Source organism: Xiphophorus hellerii, chromosome 9 (genome assembly GCF_003331165.1).
Source record: "Xiphophorus hellerii strain 12219 chromosome 9, Xiphophorus_hellerii-4.1, whole genome shotgun sequence".
Taxonomy (NCBI): Eukaryota; Metazoa; Chordata; class Actinopteri; order Cyprinodontiformes; family Poeciliidae; genus Xiphophorus; species Xiphophorus hellerii.
Window position 1 is genome coordinate 19,063,574 of NC_045680.1, and position 18,566 is coordinate 19,082,139.

The 18,566-nt window shown below is 37.9% G+C and overlaps 1 protein-coding gene across 1 annotated transcript in view; it reads right to left on the minus strand.

Moving 5' to 3' along the window:
- hcn2b (hyperpolarization activated cyclic nucleotide-gated potassium channel 2b) overlaps window positions 1-18,566 on the minus strand; it is a 55,388-nt gene that overhangs the window by 17,503 nt on the left and 19,319 nt on the right. The window contains exons 5-7 of the mRNA XM_032572491.1: window positions 7,737-7,883; window positions 6,313-6,553; window positions 1,381-1,545 (exon numbers count right to left, since the gene is read on the minus strand). Of these exons, the coding sequence (XP_032428382.1) occupies window positions 1,381-1,545; window positions 6,313-6,553; window positions 7,737-7,883 (553 nt within the window). The remainder of the gene's footprint in view (window positions 1-1,380; window positions 1,546-6,312; window positions 6,554-7,736; window positions 7,884-18,566) is intronic.

The following is an 18,566-nucleotide window of genomic DNA, read 5'->3' on the forward strand; positions in this document are numbered from 1 at the left end:
GACGGCCGCCGGACCGCCTCCGTGGTTCCCGCCGCCGCGGACGACCGCCGGACCGCCTCCGTGGTTCCCGCCGCCGCGGACGACCGCCGGACCACCTCCGTGGTTCCTGCCTCCTTTGCCTCCGCCCACCCTGTGGGTAGTTTTTTGTTTGTTTTTGGACTCTTGGCCCTTCTTGTGTTTCCGCCCACGATGGTGGGTTGTTTTTTGTTTTTCTGGACTCTGGCCCCCCATCCGGCGCGCCTCCGCCCACCCTGTGGGTAGTTTTTTGTTTGTTTTTGGACTCTTGGCCCTTCTTGTGTTTCCGCCCACGATGGTGGGTTGTTTTTTGTTTTTCTGGACTCTGGCCCCCCGTCCAGCGCCCCTCCGCCCACCCTTGTTGTGTTTTTGTTTTTTCTGGACTCTGGCCCCCCATCCGGCGCCCCTCCGCCCACCCTTGTTGTGTTTTTTTTTTTTGGGCGTCTGGTAGCCGCCCTTGAGGGGGGGGTACTGTCAGGATCTGTGTTTTCTGTATTCATTTAGAGTTTTTTGTGTCCTTAAGTCTCTTCGTTGTCCTGTCCTCCCCTTGATTGTTCCCAGGTGTGTCTCGTCTCTGTGATTACCCTCCCGTGTATTTAACTCCACCTGTGTTCCTTGTTCCTCGTCGGGTCCTCGTCTATGTTTCGTCTATGTTAGCTTCAGTGTCGTCAGTGTTTCCCTGTGCCTGCTGTCCGTTGTTTTGACTGGTTTCCATCATTAAATCCGCAAATTCATCATACCTGGGTCCGCTGCGTCTGCCTCACCACCAACCCGCACCACACTTCATGACAGCAATGCTGTCACAGTTGTCAGACAGACCAGTGTTTTTGAAACAGACATCTCATAAATAAAAAATATCTTTTTTTTCCCCATCACTGCAGTTTATGAATCAATCTTATGAGATCAACTTACTTGTTTTTTTTATATTTGTGTAAAAGAATTGTTGACCAAAGGTTTGTTTGAGCAGACACATTCAGACACAACTAGACTTAATTCATCTAACAACTACCAAAAAATAGCTGGTATCATGGACTCAGATCTAAATATTAATGTAAACTCACCAAATCAGCCTAGTATCATTTTAAAATTGGTTCCAAAGTAAAGCATTTCTTGTCAAAGGAAGAGACAGAAAAACTGCTACTCACTTTTATTTTCCCATTAGATTATTGTAGAGTTGTTTTTTCATTACATACATTTTAGCATTGTCAATATGAGGTGCATAATCATATATTTTTAAAAATAGTTTTAAAGCCTTGAACTCACACTTCTTTACTAAACAACCTTATGTATTGTAATTACTGCTGACCAAAATGAATGCTAAAGTCTTCCACTGCTTCTGTTCGTCCAACAACATGATGGTCTTACCTATCCTGTCCAGTCGGTCGATGGCAACTGTCTCAAAGGCCCTCCTCATCATGGGATACTCTTCCAGCACTTCATTGAAATTGTCCACTGAGAGAGAGTACAAGCGGCAGTAGGTGTCAGCTCGAACACTGGCTGTCCTTCTGCCTCGGGTCAGCAGACAGATCTCTGGAGGGGAGAAAAAGGAAGTATAAAGGCATGACTAGAAACCAGAAAATTGCAGACTGACAGACTTTAGGCCGTCAGGAAGTGAGAAGGGCTCCAAAAGTGAAGCGCCGCATTGAAACAAATGCTAACCTTTTTTCCCCGCTGAAGAAGAATGAAGGGAGTGCATAAATATGTGATCCAAATCGCAGTGATTTTCCGTTGCAGGAATTATGCATAATTAGTTTGACCAACTAACAAAAATGTGTGTTTGCACTGCACTGACAGCTGTGTTAAGGATGCACTATATTTAGAGATGTGCAGCTAAGCTTCATTACTTCACTTGTTCCTCCTCCTTTCCTTCAGTATTTCTTTTTTACCCGTAGCTCTACTTTTTTTGAGGGCTGGGGCTGACTGTTGTCTTGACAACCACATGCCCTCCTTTTCCCTCGCCTTTAAAGGTCGACCTCCTCTGACTCTCAGCGGAAAAGGGAGAGAATAACAAATCAGAAGAATACTCCATTAAGAAACTAAATAAAGGTTCTGCACTAAAATAAACTGTGAGTGCCTGAGGAATTTTGACATCATTTTATAAACACAACCCTACTCACCATAAGCAATCGGGTGATTATTCTAACAATAATCTGTCTCTTAGAGGTTTGTTTGTTCTTTTGGAAAACGTGTGTTGTCTCTCAACAGATGAGGAGTTTGAGAAAGTTTCATATTACAGTAAAGTGTTTTAGTAAAACATTTAACAATAACTATGTCTGAGAAAAACAGCACCAAATTCATACCAACATGGCCTCCGCTCTGAGACGCTGAGAGGTTGACTGACAAATGTCGGCCAAGTTTAAAAATGTCTCTAACTGATCCAGCATTTTTTACCAAATTAATCACACTTACAAACATGCCTGCATATTTATGAACCAATACACAGGTCATTAGGAAACTTGAGGTTAAGTACTTTGCCTAGTGGGACACGTTGACATGTGGCAGAACTCAGGAGCAGGCTGGAATCAAACCCACAGCTCTCAAACACTACTCTTCCCACTGAGCCACAGTCACCCTAGTAAGGCCAAAACACTGAGCAATAATCTAATATTATTTATTTGTGCGTAACTCCTCCATCTTCTGCTGAGAAAAACTACATTTTAGATTCACTTATTGCTGAATAAATCAAATGAATTCTCTGCAGACCGACCAACTGATCAAACTTTACAAATTATAGCACACAGGGTGACGCATTTCTCTGATGGGAGCAAATGAGTTTCTTCAAAATCAGTCAGATGCACAGCTAGCTCATGAGTTTGGTTGGTTAAAGCAAAGTTAAATTAAAATTTGAGAACTTTTGCTGGCTATAAGCGTTCAGTCCTTTGCTTCATGGAGCTCAAACTTTTTGAGCTACCAGAAAAATCTGAACTGATAACCTTGGAAAAAATATCAGCCCAATTCAACCTGACAACAATTAGTAAATTCACAGTCATTTAATCTCAGGTTGTTATGCAAAATGTATAAAATTAAATTTAATTCAGTTTGTTTATATAGTACTAATCCACAACAACGAGGCACTTTACAAAAAAATTATTTCAGTGCACTCATACATACATTTGAAATTTATCTTAGTTATCAATCAGTACAGGAAGCTCAGCTAACTATTCAAAATAGTTTAACATTTTTCTATCCACAGAAAGCACATGTAATTAAAAACATAATCATTATGGCTCATTTCATTCAATTGATAAAATGATAAAAAACGTTAATTTAAAATTGCAATCAAAAATGTTTGATCTTAGATTGTCTTATAAGAGTGAATTTTCACATAAATGACATGTATAATGCAAATAAATACACTTTTTATATGTGATAGAGTTTACACAAGTGTCTGTTCTCATTTACTATCATTTTAAAAAAAACAACACGATACCTTATTTAAATATTTTGTATTTTTAAGAAATGGTCACGTACCTAATCTTCTTTTTTTATCTTTTGAAACAAAAGTGATTTATCTGCACTTTAATACCAAAATGTAACAGTGTTTTGATGTGAAACAAAATATACTTATACAACAAGTTTGTCAAATGAGAAAAAGTAGGACACCCTGCCCCTTACTTGCTAGTGTGGTAGCGCTTTGGTTGAAATTACTTTAATGAGACGCTTCCTGTGACAATCTACCTGTCTCTGAACTTGGCCACATCCAGATGTGTTGGCAATTGATTTGAATGCCATCCATTGGTGGAATGTTTTTTCCAAATATTCTCTTGAGAGCTGTTTAAAATCTATCCCACACCGACAAGCTGTTGAAATCTGGTGCCCAAGGGCCTCAGAGAGCTTTTTCAATTTCACCATAGTGTTCCCCGTCACGTCAACAGCCAGGAGCAAACCAAACTGAATGTCTGAAGATTAAGCTAGACAGACCACCTCCGAAATGCAGAGTAACAATGTTCTAAACATGTACTCCTCATGTGATATGCCTGTGTATAAATTGAGCCATATTTAGTGGGAATAAATGTGTACAATTTACTCTACTCAATAAAGATGCAGAAAGATCACTTTGGATGTTACCCAGGTTATATTGTAGCACAATGGCTACAGATAAATCTCAGCATATTTTCAGTTAGGTTGCTGATTTGCCCCATTTGCTATATTTTGCATGACATGCGCTAATAAGAACCTTTTGAAGATTTCAGGGACACAATAGTGAGAACGTTTTGGCGCTCCACTTTCTGTGCGAGTTACTGTTCGCAAACTGACCAAGACATCATTTCATAAACCCTCACCTGGGATCTTTGTGGTTTCTCATAACGCACACATTTGCATATTACCAGCATCATTAGTGGCCAGTGGGCAGTGCATTGAAAGGATAATAACGCTAATGAAACCACGAGGGCTGAATAAATTGTTCATACCACCAGCTGGCCAGTTGTAGTTCATGGTGCCATCCTTAAAGATGACAATGAATGCAGAGAAATATTGGAAATTCATAGTGGACGTTAGCAGGAACATGAATTTTCATGAGCACATCTTGGACCCATTACCTTTATTCCTTTACAAGAGGCTATGGGTTTTGTTTTGTTTTTGTTTTGTAGACCAAAGCATTCAGAAAACAATATTATATATATATATATATTTTTTTTTTTTTATTATTTATATATAGAAAAGCAAAATGTATGATATGTACATTAAAGCCTAACCCCAACCCTCAACAATGCATTATCTTTATGTAGTCATGACAGGTAAACATAATATATTGCATACTGGGAACTAAGAAAGCAAAAGTTCTACTAAAGATACTTGAATCCAGAGTTAATGGGTAGCTCTGATATTTTGCAGAACAATTGCAGCAGCTATTTTGGGCCCTTTTAGTGTAAAGGATTTATAGCTGGAGTTATTTGTAGCATAAGGAGATGTCCAATTAGTGGTTGCAGATTTTGATATGGCCCATATGGGCCGTTGAACAGGGAGGCATTAGAAACAAAGGGTGGTGGTGGGGTGGGTGGTACAAAATAATACAACTTCACCTGCACACATTTTCTATTGCTTTTTAGTATGTGTAGAGTTTGAAGAGTTGTTAATACGAAGGTATTGTTGTTGTGGCTCATTCTGTCCAGAACAGAGCAACCTCCTTGATCCAATCTTATTGAAGTGTTAGGATGACCAAGACAAGGTGACCAGTCTGTCGCAGGGCAACGCAGAAACAAACAGGACAAACAACCACGCATACACACTCACACCTAGGGAGAATTTAGAGAGCCCAATTAACCTGACAGTCATGTTTTTGGGAGGAAGCCGGACACGGAGAGAACACATGCATGCCAGAAAGACCCCGGGCCGGGAATTGAGCCCAGGACCTTCTTGCTGCAAGGCAACAGTGCTACCTACTGCGCCACTGTGCACTGCGCCCAAGTCAAAGTCCAAATCTAGAATCTGCTAAGATTTAAAGATGGAGCTGTACAGACACTCTACATCCAATCTGGTTGAGCTTCAGTCATTTTGCTAAGGTGTTTCTGCAAAAAATTCAGTACTTAGCAAAAGACTTGGATTAAAAGGCGGCAACTCTAAAACATCAATATAATTAAGTAATATTTTGTCATAAGAAACTTCTTAGTAAGCTTATAAAATTACTTAAATCTAAATCTGGAGATTTGACTGAATTTAGACTTAACTAACTCTCCCACCTACTTCCCATAATCTACTGGTATCTACTGGTAATAGAGGACACAGGTTACATTGTAGCATTAAATTCACCATTTATGCACACTTCCACAAAGTGATTTAACTCTACATAGTACATGGTGATCCTGCTGTCCCTCCAATCCACGGATAAATGTGACGTCTTCTTTGTTGACAGGCACAGCTTAAGCTCCTTTTATCAGACTTTACACATGGCTCCATAGACACAGTTCTTCTAAGCTAATTAGTTATTAATTGGATGTGTGTGCACAAGAGCATGCTGTGCACTTGGGTTAATGCAACAGTGCTAAGGGCATCTTTCACATCAGTGAACTCTGATCTGCTGCAGTAAGGATCCAATGTTAACAATTCAGCACACAGAGTTTAACTACAGTGTGTTAAAAAAAAGTACATGTGACCATCGGTTTAAAGCATGTGCATGTTGGGTAAAGTTAGGGAAGAATTACTTAGTAAGAAATCAGCTGGAGAAGGCTAATGTACTAGCATTTCAAAATTACAGGGTATTGTTTTGTTTCATAACAAAGTATGGAAGTATCAATTTTAGGTGCAGAGAATTCAGAAAGCATGTCACAGCAACAACGATGCGATAAAGTGACGTACCGCCAAAGTAGGAGCCGTCCATGAGCTTCATGCCGATGCTTCCTTTGGTCAGGACGCTCACCACTCCGTGCTGAATGAAGTACATCTTCTTGCCAATGGTGCCTTCTCTGATGATGTAGTCTCCTGGCTGGAAGACTTCAAACCTCAGCTTGGTCAGCATGGCTGTCACAAAGTTTGGGTCGGCGTTGGCAAACAGCGGCATGGAGGCCACCAGCTTACGGCAATTGAAGTTGACAATTTCCTAAAAGGTGAAGACGGAGAAACTGAGACCACAAGGCATGTCTAAAAGTGCAGCAAAACCTAAACGGTGCCTTTATTGAATAACAATTAATTCTCTAATACGTTAAACCACAATTGATCCAAATTAGATCTACCTGGTACATTTCAACTGTCTCCAACATTCATTTCAGCTAAGCAGAAAAAAAATCCTATTCCTTTTATGAAAATTCAAGTCACACATGCCTTCTGCATGCCTTTGTATACATAAAAAGAGGAATATTTGCAGACTTACACAAACAGAAAAATATATCTTGGCTTAGTCTTAGTCTCCAGCTTAGTCTTTTTAATACAGTTGCCAGAGAAGTGGGCAGCTTTCTATAGCTGTATGGTGCTCCACCTGTTGCTGTGCACTGCTTACCAGCTGGCTTAAAAGACCTAGAAGCTGCTTACAAGCTTTTATTTTGAAATGAAAGAAATCACATCCTGTTCTGCATTTTTATTTTGTCTCAGATCAACTTGATCTTTGAATGGGGTTTTGAAAAAAACAAAAAACAAAATAAAAACAAGAATGACAGATTGTCTCACAGATAAAAACAACCTGTATTAGTTCCACATTTATCAAAGTTTATACCAGGAAGCATAATTGGGCCATTTCTGGTTGACTAGGGTTGATGTCGGGCATATTGCCAACTCCTTCTGTAAACCTTACATATTTAATGCCAAACATTATGCCAGTGTGAAGCAAGTTATACAAACTTCTCTTTTGGTGAAAAAAGTAAACCTGATTTAGTTTTAATTAAATGCCTGGAAACTGCGGCCGAATAACTGCTGAAATCCAAACACTTTTGGTTTCATTACCTTCTAAGACAATAGCAATGAATATTCAGCTTATTATCTTTCATCTATAGAGATTTAAAGTTTGTTTGAGCTATTCTGGTCTTGTGGCTGAAAAACATTTTTTTTGGATATCTGGGAACAGACATCTAAAAAATGTCTGATGATAGTATGATACAGTATGATAACTTAATCATACGAATACATGATTAAGTTACTGACAGGTATTTATTTAAAGATTAGTTACTGTGGAAATTCATTCACATATGACAGAAGGCTACAAATAAAACAATCCCAGTAGTCCAGTAATCAGAAAGGAGGAAGGTGTGTAATAATTGTAGATATAGAGATGAATTGGAGTATTCTCATACTTCTCTCAGAGGCTCATTTAGCTCCTCCAGGATGCTCTCCTCGTCGAACATCTTCCCTTGGTATCTGTGCTCGTAGTAATCATGGATTTTCTGTCGGAAGTCAGCCGGCAGTTTGTGGAAGGACATGTACTGCTCCACTTGCTTGTACTAGAAGATGGTGAGAGTCGGGGGAGATTGAAAAGAGGAAAAACAGATGGTTGGATCAATGTGAACAGGAATTAGAGGCACAACTGTTAACAGTTTGAGAGGTTTATCTGGCATTACGGCCATTTTGCCTCAATAAGTACGAGGACTTATTACCTTCATTTGCTTAAAGATTACTTATCATTGTTTGGAAGAATAAACATGGGTTCTGTTGACTACCAATCAATTAAACTAAATAAAAAGGAGTTGTTTTTTTTTCAAACTACTTATTTTAATACAGTACTTTTGTTTATGCTAACATGATCACTTTAAGCTGAAAATGAATGAAGTAAACAAATACATAAAAATAAATAAGTAAATAAACCTTGGCAATTTTGTTGAGGTTTTGATTTCCAAATCAACTTGTTATGATTTGCGGGTTCATGGTCAAGTTGGTTAATTAGCTAATCAGCCTTCATGCAATTATCTCTACGCAACTTCAACTTCAAACCATGCAGCCTGTGCTGAAACACAACATTATACATCTACACTCATCAGCTCTTGCTTTGCGTTTACCAACGTCAGCATCAGAAATGACATAATTTTTTGAACATAAGATAGAAATGTCCTAATGTTATGTTTTATTTTCTGATTTAGAACTGGGAAATCTGAATTTCCAATGGACTGAACCATTGTCACCGTATGATCAGTTTGTGGCATTTTACCAAAAGCATGTCACAGACATTTACCGAAAATTGAGTAGATCATGAAATAGATTCCTCTCCCCTTAAAAAAAAAAACTGTAAACGATACTTTTCCCTTATTGATGAGTACAATTTCCTGCTCACATGAGGGCCGCGTGACCCAGCTGTGTTATGGAGAGAAGCTATAATAAAAGTGTTAAGGAATCACGACAGCGCTGTGAAGCCCCTGAGAATTTATTCTGCTAGCTTGTGTTTAGAGCAATCAGCTGTGAGCTGTGACTGTACATGGTAATCACAGACAACCTCACAATTTCTCTGGTTGGCGGTGACATGCAAAAGTTCTTTTTTACAGAACAAATGCAAATTAAAATATAATGACAATCCTTCTTTTCATACATGCAAACAATCTATGATTTAATCGTTATTGGTAAGGTTGCTTTTCCTATGTGTGTCACAAGGGTGCCCCTCGCCCAATGGCTGCTGGAGATAGGACCCAGAACCTGAGACTTTGCAAGAATAATCATGGTTGGATGGATGGATGAACAGAAAGTTATTATCCTAAATAATAACGGTACCTGAATATGGACATATTGATGTCCATATGAAAATAAAGATATGTCTTATTTATGCTGGACTTGAAAAATACATCATATACTTTTGCATATATATATATATATATATATATGCAAAAGTATTAATTTCACTTGAACTCAGCAGCTGGCTCCAGGACCCTGCAGTGAACAAATCTCAGTGGAGGGTCAAATTAAACCCAATGGATCACATACTGACCACTGTTACTTTCATCCGCATCAAACGGTACCTTAATGTCTAGCTCTCCTAACTGACCATATCACATTTCAAGCCTGAATACTTTCTGGAAATGGCCTGCTGCTTAATCTACTCTGAGGCTTCCTACATCAGGGGAAAACTGCTTGGTGTCATTTGGGGGGAAGAATTGTGCCATTCCTGCTTGTTCTTGGCATACAAATGGCTCCAAGATATGCTTTATTTATAGCAGGAGTGTGTGTGTGTGTTGTCCTTGCGGTTTTATGTGTTCCACCTTCTAGTAAATGCAAGAAAGCATGAAATATGATTGTGGTTCACATATCACAAAAATGTGTGTTTATGAAATGTGACTGCCTGATATACAACAGCAACAACTGAAGCTGGCTGGAACATGTTCAGCTGTGCTACACTGTAAAGAAAAAAAACAACAACTCTAATTTAAGGTAAAATATCAGCAGCTGTGGTTGCAGAAATGTTACCGTATAAATACAGTAAAATCCATATTTATATGGTAAAATTCTGCTGGTATTTTACCATAAAGTAGATACTTTTTTTTTACAGTGCATTATAGAAAACTCTCTAGCTGAATATTCATAAAAATGCCTCACACATAGAAGCAAAAGTCAAGATTTACATTCTTCTTGCCAGAACCTCTGTTTGAGAATATTAGAGAAACTATTAGCTGAAATGAGGTGACAATCTGTACAACAGATTCATGTGACCCTAAAGTGTGAGTTGTTTTAAATGTTACATAAAGTTTATCTCTCTCTCTGTGTCTGGTGTGTGAAGCAATGTGAGTCCACCAGATTTGCCAAAAATCACAATAACAAGATATTTAAAAAAATCTTATGTTTTTTAAAATTATTTTAGAAAAGATAACATTATAAAAACAGAGGAGAATTACAGTGGTCTCGGTGTGTGAGTGTGTGTTTGTGTATGAGGTGGTGGTGGGCTCCTTTCCCCTTAAATGCAACAATCATTGACACATGCACTCAGTCTTGAACCTTCCCTGACTAGAAAATTAAATTTATCCACACTGCAAGGTGACATATGATTTAGAGAATCAAATGGAGACTTGATCCCTGTGTTCAAATCACAATATCCTTATTATAGCACCGACTCAGAAAGACATTGATTTTCTTTCTCTGTAGGACCAGCTTCAATTACCATGGATTATTTTTTGCAATTTAAAAATGAAAAAAAAGAACAAATATTTTGAATAAAGTATGATTTACTTGGTCAAATTTTGGTCTGTTACTCTAATTGTTGTCTCTTTTTGTATGATAGAAGAGACATACAAAAGATGTCTTGTGTAACGGAAATATATGAAATAACTTGTGTAGTAGAAATATATGTTAATATTTCTATTACACAACTTGTGCAACATTTGGTTGATCATTCAGTGGCTTTTTTTTTACTTCATATAAAATATAAAGTAAAAAAAAAATCTAATTTGACTTGAGTAACTAGTTCTGGGTCACATATATTTAACTCTGAAGCCTTGGGATTCATAATATTACATTTTATCCACATATAGCTAAAGCCATGTAACTTTAGATAATATAATTATTTTTGCAAGGGCAATTAAATACTTTAATTGCTCTTATTACCCAAAACATAGCCAATTAAATATGGGTTTGAATCCTTAATATCATTTGAAGTATTTTCAGGCAAAAACTGTAGTCAAGGCAGAAGGAAGTTTTCATAACCATCATTAAATTATCACTGGCTCACAACTAATGCATTAACAGCAAGATTTGATTATAATTTGAGTTTTAGTTGTTGTGCACAAAAATAACTTGCACATTCAAAGTGCAGATGAAAAAATAAAGTTAATGAAGTGTTTGAACCGCTTAAAAAAAATCTTATAATTTTCCTTTTATTTTAAACACTTTTTAATTCTTTATTAACCACATGCTGAAAATGTAACTGAAACTGCGTCTGCCATGAACTTTTAAAAGCTTTGCAGATTTTCCGTTTCTTATGATTTTCAAATGGGCTTCATTTATTTGGCTTTGTTGGTCCATTTGATAAACTCAACCGTATCACATTTGAAAGCACGCCTGACATTTTGTTACACTGAGAGGTGGATCTTGTTTAGCTGCACCTTGTTCAGTCTGCTATGTTTGGGGACGCTGAATTTACATGGACCTTAAAATTTCAGATATTCAACAAAGTCCTTCCTACTTGCTGTGTGTCAGTAACAATAATGATGCGGCCAAGTTTGCAGAGCATCCACCTCATTTAGTTAAAAATGGGGATAAGCTGGAAGACTTCTATTAAGTGTTTCCGGTCACAGGATTCAGAGTGTGACAGTCTCAATTAAACTGGACTGACATCTCAGTGGCTGGTGGAGTAGAGGCAATCCGCTGGGTTTCTCAGCGTGAGGCTCAGATTAGTGGCCATGTCACTCAAAGCAAAGGGGATGAGGCTGAGACTCATATGACCTCACATTTTAAGCATTTTTATAAATATAGTAAATGGCAGAGTTCAAATCATCCAGGAGATTATTGTGAGCAACGCAGTTTACGTCTTATGAAATATAACTTTGTGGCCCAAAATGAACATGAAGTGAACTTGAAGCTTTTCGCAGTCGCTGTATGAAACCAACCAATTTAATATATTTGGGAAATTAAATCAGACCCTCTCAGCCTGTGGGCTTAGCAGGAGGCAGATGCAGCAAAGAGGGTTTTTTATGGGACATACACCCCTGAGTCGGTGGATTGTAAGTATGATGCATGGCTGTCAGTGTGAGCTGCCACAGAGGGGAGAAGTATAAATTGAATTGGGAATTTTATTAACGGTCCATGCTTCTGAGCATCATGGCTCAGGAAGTGATATATATATATATATATATATATATATATATATATATATATATATACTGTATATAACGTGTTTGTGTGTTAGTTTGTGAGGACATTTCCTGGAATTTTAACTGAATTGTCTAATTGATTGAATAATTTAGGATGAACCGTATTGATAAATTCACACAAAACAGAGTTTCTTTCAAAGAAATCTACACAAAACACAAAGTGGGAGGATCCACTTTCCTGGATGAGCTGCAACTGCCTGATTTATTTTTTACTGAGACCAGTGAAGACACAATTACATTAATCCAACCTATTGAAAACGAAAGCATGCACCAGTTTCTCTTCTTCAGTTTTGACAGGAAATTCCTATTCATATTACGTTTTCAAGGCAATATTAAGATGATTTAGTAACAGAGTTTATGGGGTTGAGGTTTATGTGTGAACTTTATGTGATTGGAAAAGTACTAACCCTACCGAAGCATGATGGTGGAAGTGTGATCCCCTGGGAATGTTTTTCCCACGAAAATAACTCTGGGAAGAAAACATGATCAAATACATGATAAAAAGGTGCAACTGTCAGAAAGATTTGGAGATTTCATACAGAGTGTGGTGTCATAAATGCTGCAAGGGAGAAACATTTGCGTAAAGTACGTTTTTCTAGAGGGAGTGTAACAGCCGTAATTGTGTCTCTTTAATACTCTAGTATAATTAATGATGTCACAAGTATGCGCCACTGCTTCTCTGTAGAGAGCGTGGGAGAAACGTGCTACAGATGGACACATGGACTGAGACGGACGTGTTAGCTCCCTAACTTTTAGTAACGTTACGGTTCGTTTGGACTCTGCTCATTTTCATGTTTGAAAATATAGCGGCTGTGCAACCGGGCTTTGTAAGGTTGGCGAAGAGTGTGTTTATTAAAGGACAACACTGTGGAATTCCCAGTACCAGTGTGGTTGTGAGTTTTTGACCGTCCTGATGAGTCCGACGCCTCCTCTCCTCCCTTAATTAAACACAACCCAAGCGTTACAGGAGTCAGACAATAAGCTGATGCTGATTATTAGTGTCAAGGTAAGTCACAGTTTTAAAACCTTCATATATAAAGTGATTTTATTTTTGATTTCGCCAATAAAATTCTAACATATCCTCCTGAGACCCAGCAATACATTTTTGTCCTCTGTGGAGGACATAGGTTTTTTGTTCATAACTCTGAAACCATACATGCCACTGTGTTAAATCCTGTTGGTCATTAGAGAGGACATCCTGGGCCTCAAAATGTGTTCATATTTGCCACAAGAGAGTCCCAATGTCCTCTCCAAAGGACATACTGTAAAAAATAAATAAAAACATGTTTTGAAATTTTTTCAATTGTAGAGATGTTTTTTCACTCCAAAGAGTCATGTAGTGTAAAAAAAAAATTCTAAAACTTTTTTTTCTTATATTAAAATAGTTTTGCACAAATTAATTTTAAGGTTCTTAAGACAATAATACATTTTGCTTATGTGTAATTTGGGATTGGTGAACACTAAAAATAGTAAAAACTTTTTTTTTTTTTTGCTGAACTAAAGTAGAACTTATTTTTCAAGATCACTGCTTCTGTCATGAGAAATGCTAATTTTGTTAAAGTTATGTGATTCAGTTTTTAAAATTTTACTTTTACTGATTATTTAGAACATCCTTCACTTAAACTCAGTGGAAAGTAAACATTTGAACGACTTCCAAATAATTGTTTTGGAGCAGTTTTTAGTGAAGAGTTCAGCTGCAAGCTAAAATCAGTGAACCTTTGATCAAAAGGGGAGATAACACAGCAATCAATAAAACCTAACCCAGATCCCTTTGAGGTTTCGGGCTTCTGGAAAAAAATAAAGATACAATTTCTAAATTCCAATTTTATGCGTCCAGGAAAAGTGAAACAGTGTTCATCTTAATCAAGGAAGGCCCCGGGGGACCGAGTCTCCCGTCTCTCAACTATGAAGGGGAGAGAGTGATGGAGGAGTGGAAGCAGGAGTGCAGTTATGTAACGGCTAATGCCCCCTGTACATGTGTGGTGTTCCTGGCAGCTGGTGTACTGCCCAACAGCGCAAGGGCAAAGTGACAGATGAAACGGGAAAGGGCTGGTGGCTTGGAGATGGAACAAGGGTTGTGGAGAAATTTATCAGGGAGGAAACTGGTCTCCAGTACAAGAAGGAGGGGACGACAGAGGGACAATAAGGTGTGCTAATTGTAGCACTATTCTTTCTGTAGCACTACTTCAGAATGTTACTTTAACACAAACAAATACAAGGTGATAAAAGATAAGTACTATTACCTGCAAACTTTATAACAACCCTTGCAGTATATGTCCCATAATTGTTACTGAACAAAAACAAATCTTTACTTTGTCAAAAAAAAAAAACAATCAATGCCATATTGTCAGCTCAACAAAATACACCAGACAATTTACATATCCAAAAAGGTCTTTAGATAAGACAGCCGAAAAGAATCAACAGAACCTGTTATTAAGTAGAATTTTTATAAATAATTTTCCCAGCCAAGGATTTATTGTGAAAATTGTTAAAAGGTAAAGCTCTGAGACAAAAAATGTAATTCACAAAATAACATGTTTACAGAACTCAAGGAAGATCCTGACCATCTGGAGCTGTGCTTTTAGTTCATATCATATGCAGCAAAATGAACTAATTAGTGCTTCATGGGTGGAAACCAGCTGGGAAACCATCACTGAAGGAAGGGCAGTGAACAAAGGCCATAAGATGAATTATGAAAAGTTAAGAGTCATCTGTACTACTAGACCTGATATTTAGTGGTTATTTACTAGGGCTATCTTTTCTGTTAGACAAAATTTGAACAAAAACTAAATAATTGAAAACGTTGATTATATGGTTAGGGAAACTAGCTCATGCCTAAACCCAGCACAGAACACAAAACTTAAACCTCAATACCAAGGAAAAAGTGAAAAGACTGACAGAAAACCAGTGCTCTAAATTATGTAATAAGCTTAAGAGATTAGCTTTTAATTCAGACCAAAATCTAAACCTATTAAGGAATCAGAGGAAGTTACTGAAATGAGTTGTTAATAATTTTAACAGTTACAAAAGTTAGGAAGATAAGCATTAAAGCTAAGTTTCATAAAAGAAAAAAATAAATAAAGACATTTAGTTTAAAACTAATGAAATGTCTCCATCACATCAGAGAGAAACCCAAGGAATCCAATATGGCAGCTATTGATAAAAAAAAGTTGTGAAAGTAGTCAAAGAATAAAAAATAAATAAATATTGGTTGAAAATCTTTGACCTTCTTAGTAATACTCTCCCTGCCACCGTTCCTCTTTCTGTTCTGTTCTGATCACAAACTAACCATGTAAATCAGGCGTCTGACTCTGAAAAAACAGGAAACTTATGGGCTTGTTTGTCTAAAGCAGCTCTGCAGGAAACCTCATAAATCCTCTCATTCTTTCATCCGGAGGCTCTGAGCCTGAGATGATGGTAACTATCACAGCTGTTATTACATTTCTGTCTTAACATGGCTCACAACGCTGACTGTTTACTTTGTGTTGAGTCAACACACGTCCGCGCTGCCATTAGCATTTACACTACTGTATATAAATAATCTGTTTCCCCACAAAGTCCAGTTCCAATCCAGATCCGCAGTCTGTTCCTCGTCGGTTAACGATGGACGAAAACAGCCGCGGGGCATCAGGAATCAATAGGTTCGAGAATGACTTGTGCCGGTTCATCCTTGCAGGGTGTTGCATCTCTGTTCATTATTTTTCTGCGGCGCACCACAAGAGAACAGGAAACAGGATGGACGACAGGAACCGACGGCTGCGTACGCCGCAGCGCTGGCAGAGGAGAGCCTCGAGAAACTGACAGAAAACAGACACCAGCTCGGAGTCAGCAGCTCTTTCGCCCCTCCTTTCCATTTTCTCTCGAGTCTTTATTAAACACAGAACTTTGCCTACAGCAGGAGGACCTCCTATTAAGCTCACAGCCCTAATGTCAAAGTGTTCAACTGGAAAGCAATTATACTGCTATTGTACAGTAAGATTGTTTTTTTTTTTGTCCTCGCTCACACAATGAAGCCAAGGAAAGGTTTCAAAAATGGATTAACTGGCATAGTGACAGAAAAGCTATGAAATTAAAGAAACAGTGAGCATTCTTCAAGAGCAGTTTTAGGTACTGCGATTCTAAATCTAAAACAAATCTGCCGTTTAGAAATGCTGTATGTGACGTACAAAGAGAATATGAAAAATATAGTGAGGGACTTTTAAAATAACCCTTGACCACACAAAGTTTATAGAGCTAATTAGTTCTAATAAATATGTAAAATATACAATACTATATTACAAGTGGGTAAAGTGAAAATGTAAAAATAAAGGGCAAGATGAAAGGGAAAGTTAGGTTGGTTTAAAAATAGCGCAAGCAAGCATAGTAAGGTTAAAAGCAGAGACTAAGACTGTTTTGAGAAGTCATGATAAATTTGTGGCTCGCATTTCTTTCCTGAAAGTCACAGTTGAGAAGCTGGTGGTAAACAAACCAAAAACTGCCTCCAGGTTTGCAGGTGGCATCTTTTTAAAAATGATTTTATTTCATGCTTTTCTGTGAATTGAACTGTGGGAATTTAATGCTTGTCTTTGACTCAAACCGAAAGGAGGATTGGAGACAATTAGTGATAATTGTTAATTAAGTTTTTATAAATGTGCTTTGCCTTTGACCTGCGTCTTCTAGAGTACTGCTCAGACGTTTACATACACTCATCCTGGGAATGGCTGTCTTATTCATTTTGGGGTGTTTTTATTATTAATTTGAGCCATTATGTCTTCAGGGTAAAATAGTAAAAAAAAATGTACAAACATGGAGGAAAATTTGGTGAATTAGTTGAAATTCATTTCACATCACCTCTCTAACACATGAAAAGGATCTGTTAAATAGGTTGGTTCCCATGTTTACTCATCTTTTAATCATAGTCCTTACATTTTCAACAGGATTAAGGTAGGAAGAGGGTTGGAGAAGTGCTAGGTTTGTCTATTTTTCATTCCAAAGCCAGTTGAAATTATTTTTTGTCCTGTTAGACTGCATTAAATTTATTAACCCTCCCCCTACCCCCATCCCTGCCACAGAAGAAAGGAAAAAGACAAGTTACTTCTGGAGTGGTCAGAGGAAACAAAGAGTGAGATATTTTGAGGTTTATTATCTCAAAACAAGACTTGGGAAGAAGTTTTTAAAGATGAGGCTAAACTGTATCAGCTGTCAAGCACGGTGGGGGAAGTGGCATAATGCGGGATTATTTGGTGGAGGTGCTGTTGATGGAATGGTGACGGTGGATGGCTACATTCACAGTATTAGACTTCACTTCAAATCAGCAGGTAGATAGTTGTAACTTGGACACAGTCAGACAAACATCAAAAATACCTTTGAAACTGAAAATTAACCTTTTGGAAAATCCTTGATCTCAGTCCTGTTAAAATATGGTGAGTTGTGTTTAAAAGATGGATCCACGCCAGGAAAACAGCCAATTAAAATCAACTGTGTCGTTTATTTTTTGCCAAGACTTCAAACGTTTGTCCAGAATTGTAACAGAACTTCATTCATCGCTACAAAAAGCGCCAGTTTTTCACAGCATACTTCAGCAAATTAACCAGATAAAACTGGAGGTGTATATAAATACTTGGATATGTAAATGATTCTTAATTTTAAGAGTTGATGAGCGTAAATTTCATGCCATCCTTCTGATCACACCTATATTATGCTTGTAAATGTTATATAATGTAAACATTGGTAATCTGTTTCATTTTAAAAACCAGTCCAGCCACTAGAGTCAGCACTACATTTAAAAGTTACTGTGGATGCGGGGTGATATCATAACCTTAAAAAGCAAAACGGGATCGCCACAGACTGTCTTGAACGTGATGCACCATCAATCGAGAACAACAAAATGAGGAGAATAAATCTACAACATGATTACAATTCAGAGAGAAAAGACATAATTGAGCTTTTTAGGGTTCAGAGTAAAGGACCTGTTGTTCTGATGTGTTTGCTTGGGACTCTACAGTGACGTGCAGACGGGACAGACTGCAGGATCTCCACATCACCCAGGATCTGAGGGAGCTAACAAGTCACAGGACACCCCTGACACAGCAGGGTTATAAAGCAAAAGCACGGCCCCCTTTTCCAGCCTGCAGACTCCACAAGCTTTGATCTTCTGCTGTACAAAGAGGCCAGATGTGCGCTGGTCCGGCACGATACAGCCATGAATATCGGACTAATGGAGCAGATGCTGTTTCCATCAAAGTATCAGATAAACTATTCTTTCTATTCATATCAAATGCCACAACTTTATTTACACTGTTGGGCAAATGAACAGAAAGTAATGTCTTCATAGAGGCAAACGGGGGCAGTACTGGGGGGTTA